At 58.4% G+C, this 4,447-nt stretch overlaps 1 protein-coding gene across 1 annotated transcript in view; it reads left to right on the top strand.

The window, feature by feature from the left end:
- SLC11A1 (solute carrier family 11 member 1) overlaps positions 1-1,854 on the top strand; it is a 9,583-nt gene extending 7,729 nt beyond the window's left edge. The window contains exons 13-15 of the mRNA XM_006906725.2: positions 331-404; positions 827-980; positions 1,102-1,854. Of these exons, the coding sequence (XP_006906787.1) occupies positions 331-404; positions 827-980; positions 1,102-1,212 (339 nt within the window). The 3' untranslated portion in view covers positions 1,213-1,854. The remainder of the gene's footprint in view (positions 1-330; positions 405-826; positions 981-1,101) is intronic.
- Positions 1,855-4,447: the final 2,593 nt, after the last annotated feature.

Below are 4,447 nucleotides of genomic sequence, written 5' to 3'. Positions count from 1 at the left end.
CGCACAATCTGAACACACCTTGCAAATAAGGGTTAGGAACCACTGTTATGCCCATTTTGCAGATTGGAAAACTGATGCATATAGTTAAATGACCAATGGCAGCTCTGGGATTCAATCTCAGGCAGCCTGGGGTCACAGCTCCCAAACACTTCCTCCTGCTTTGGAGCACCACAAGCTTGGAAGGCACAGAGTGGAGAAGCTGAGGCTCAGAGTGGTTAGGAGAATTGCCCAAGGGCACACAGCCAGGCAGAGGATGATGGGAGCCCCGTCCCCTCCTCCCCGTAGTCTGAGGGTAGGGTCCCTCAGCCCCATCCTCTTGCTTCCCCCCAGCTTCCTTTTGCTGTGCTGCCCATCCTCACGTTCACCAGCATGCCTGCCCTCATGCAGGAGTTTGCCAATGGCTGGTGAGTACTTCCCATCCCAGGCACTGGACTTGCATTACCGCATTAGATGCTCACAGCCACCCAGAGGTAGGAATTATCATCATTATCTCCATTATCCAGATAAGCTGAGAGAGGTTAAGAAACTTGTCCAAGGTCACACAGCTAGCAAGTGGGGGAGCCAGGACTGGAATCCGGGGCAGGGGCTGTTTCTAAAGCCTGAGCTCCTCACCCTTACTACAGACTCTGCTCTTGCCAAATCCCATCAGGGTGGAGCCTGGAGGGACCAGGAGGCAGGAGTGGGCAGGGGTCTGCTCCAGGTCCCACAGCCCAGAGAAACTGGCTTTGTGGATTCCTCCACTCTTCCCGCCCTTGCTCCGGGCTGGCTGTGGGCACTGGAGAGAAGGAGAAGATGCAGCCAGTCCTGTTTCCCTCCTGTCCCCCAGGCTAAGCAAGGTCATCACTTCCTCCATCATGGCACTGATCTGCGCCACCAACCTCTACTTTGTGATCAGCTACCTGCCCAGCCTCCCGCACCCCGCCTACTTCAGTCTTGTAGCCCTGCTGGCTGTGGCCTACCTGGGTCTCACCACCTATCTGGTACCATAGGGTTGGCGGGTGCCTTGGAGATGGCTGAGGCAACAGATGGAGGGAGGGGGGATGGACTGGGGCTTCCCCATAGGTCATGTTCTCTCCCCATTCATGATTGCCTCTCTCCCAGGTCTGGACCTGTTTTATTACCCATGGAGCCACCCTGCTGGCCCACAGCTCCCACCAACACTTCTTGTATGGGCTTCCTGAGGAGGAGCAGAAGGGAGAGCCCTCTGGATGAACTCCCACCCAGGGACTGGCCGCAGGATGGAATGAGAGCGGCAGACTGGCCTGCTGGACGTGAAGGTGGACAGATGGGGTGGGAGTTTCAGAGGCAGGCCAACCTGAGTTCCAGAGGGAGCTGTTGTGTCCTAGCTTGGACAAGTGATTAACTTCCAGGTCTCAGTGCCCTTATCTGTAAACACACCAACATTGCAGTGGATGCAAAGCACTTTAACACAGTGCCTGGCACTGAGAAATTAAAACAAAAAAAAATCATTCTAAAAGCATATATTGAGCTCCTATAGGAGTGACTTGACAGGGTGACCTAGTTGAGGGCAGGACATAGGCACCAAACCGACACTTAAAATAGAGTCTGATGAATGCTAAATCGATGTTAGTCTGCTTCTCCAAAAGAGCAGGGGAATAGAAACTGGGAAAGCACAAAATCCCCGAACCATCAAGAAGAGCCACCTTCTCCGACGTCTCCTCTCGCTGTCACCACTTCTACTCTTGCTGGGGCAGCCTCTGCCTTTTTGTTTCGCCAGCAACCCGTCTTCCAGGCAGTTAAACTGAGGCGCAGTTCTCCCTTCCTTAGTTGCCAGGTCATAAAGAACTCAAGAGTCCGTGCCTCCGGGGCCCAATTCATTTGCCATCTCCCCAGGGAATCCGGCGGCCAAGACTCCCACGCCGCGCAGTTAACTGTCCCTGGGCGCTGACTCCAAGCTCCCCCTAGGGGCAGGGATGGTCCCGAGCGTCTGCACTCACCGCCTCAGCCTCACCCTTTCAAAGAGGAGGAGGCGGGCACTCTGACCTAGCGCCGGGGAGCCTCGGAGTCCGCCTAGACAAGGAGGTGGGGGCGGGGGAAGCTGTGTGGGCGGGGAACCCCCTCTGTCGCCGGGAGCGGCCCGACAACCCTTCGCCCGGTGCAGGGGCTGCACTTTACAGACGCTCCCTGGGCTGTTTCTAGGCTCCCCCAAGTCCCTCCTCCAGCCTCTTCCAGCCCTTCGGACCCCAGGCTCAAAACTGTAGAGAGTGGCGATGAGGAGTGGTCACTGGGCTTTTTCCCTAGGTTGATTCTGGAGAGGGCGCTGTTCCTGGAAGTATCCCCGATTTAACGGGGATCCGGCGGGGCAAGCTCCGCGCTCAGGTTGGGGCGCTTGTTTATGAGAAGAATTTCCTCTTTCTTAAAAGGGCAACAGAGCCAGTGGGGCCCTCACGGAGGGACGGAATGGGACGGGTCTGGCTTAGCCAGTGCAACGGTGGTAGAGGTTACCCGGGCAAGAAAGCCACCCAATCTCTTTCCTCAGGCTTGGCCCTGGAGAAGATGGGGCCCCTGCAAGATGAGGGAGGGGGTGGATGGGGGCCAGGTAGTGGAAAAAGGCATCTCCCAGCCCCTGCTCCAGCTTCCTAGAGGCGCCGCCAGCTGTGCTCCCTGCAACCTCTCTGGTCGATTCACTAGGTAGTAAATGGGCGCCAGCCCTCTGCGAGAGGTGAGAGGGAGGCAAAGTTCTGAATTAGAGATGTCTGCTCTCAAGGAGTTCACAGTGCTGAGCGGGGGCGGGGTGGGGGTGGGGTTGACAGCCAAGTAAATAACAAGTCCCTATGTAGTGGGATGGGGAACGACCATGCGGGTGTCTGGCACACCTGGAAGGAGTGAGGCAAGGGCCAGAGAAGGTAACTACTGGACAGATTTCGAAAGCGGAATAATGGTGGTGGGGATGATGAGCATGCCAAGGCGGAGGGGGGTGTCCGTGTGTGGAAAAGCACAGACGTGCAACCTTGTGGGGAGCTCTTAGATCTCACGGAGCAGGAAGGGGACACCAGAGGAATGGGGGGCTGGTCAGATGAATAGTTAAGCCTGGGACTTAAAACTTGGGGGCAAGGAAGGCAGTTAAGGGTCAGCTAAGGGGCTACCCTGAGCCCGGGGGAGGGGTTAGCAATGAGGTCAGGCCAAGGTCAGTTATTTCAGGTCAAGGGAGACCCTACAAAGCACTGCCTCCCGCCCCCGCAGAAGTTCTGGTCCTCCTAGCCCCCAGGCTCAGATGGAACTTGAGGTGGCAGGGATGCCCTGTCAGTCCCTCAGGCTGGGAGTGGCCTGGCAACTTGACTCCCCAGGAGCCCACCCAGGGCACCCTGCCTTTTGAGCACGGTGCCCCCTTCCATTTTACCAGCCCCATTTGGCAGATGGATTAGCTAGGAGCTGGATGGAGAAGATACTTGTCCACAGTCAGGCAGAATCTGGGGTCTTCCCACTCACGGACTCCAAACTAATGAGACATAGACTATGTGAGCCCCAGCTGCTGGGACAGCAGACGGACAGCTCCGGGTGTGGACTTCCCACCCCAGTGAGGACACCCAAAGAACCCCTCCAGTCCTACAAAATGCTTCCACCACCTCCTGACCCCGCCGCCCCTGACCCTGCAAGGCAGGGCGCTCCTGACTCACTCTACAACCACCTACCCAGACCGAGGGGGCACCTCACAGTGCCTGGGAGCCTGGGAGTAGGGCAGCTCTCCCAGGGGAAGGGGCCGCACCAGCAAAGGCTCGGAGGGGGCCACAGCGGGTGAGGGACGTGGGAAATAGCGAAGGGGGTGGACAGCGGCCCTGCCCAGCGTCTTAATCCCGGGTCAGCTCCTCTGACTCAAAGGGACAGCGGGCCGGGAGGAGTGGAGGGAGAGGCAGGCGAGCTGCCCTGCTCAAGACAGGGGCGAGGCCAGGGCTTCACGCGGGGCTCGCCACACATTTCCTTTTGGGGTCAGTGCGGGCTGCGCCTGGGAGATAAAGCTGAGGCCTTTCCCAGGGGCTGGGCTGAAGAGCAGGGAGATCTGCTTGGTGGCCAAAATCCCGCCTCTGCCCTCGCTGCAGGGCTGGGTCAAGTCGCTTCACTTCTTGGAGCTCAGTTTCTTTATCTGTCAAACGGGGCAAGAAAGGAGTCTTTCTGAGTAGTAAATGAGATGAGGGGGCAGAGCTAGAGCGAGACCCAGATGAGGTACGAGCTACACGTCGGCTATCGCGATTAAATACAAAGAGGGCGGCCCTTGCGGGCTGTGTAAGAGCAGGAGGGGTACCCTGAGGGTCCAGTCGGGGGAGCGGGGGGAGGAGTCACAACCCAGAGTCACCTCCTCCGTTCCGCTGTCGCAGGACACGAAGCTGGCACGCCTTCAGGCAGGCGCGGCTCTCCTCTGGTCGCGCCCCACCCCCACCCCCACCCCGCGCGGGGCCTCCCCCTCCCCAGCTCCTGCTCCAGCCTCCTG

This window comes from Pteropus alecto, unplaced genomic scaffold, assembly GCF_000325575.1.
Source record: "Pteropus alecto unplaced genomic scaffold, ASM32557v1 scaffold110, whole genome shotgun sequence".
Lineage (NCBI taxonomy): Eukaryota > Metazoa > Chordata > Mammalia > Chiroptera > Pteropodidae > Pteropus > Pteropus alecto.
Note: the sequence above shows the minus strand (reverse complement) of the source record. Positions and strands in the feature narration are given on the sequence as shown.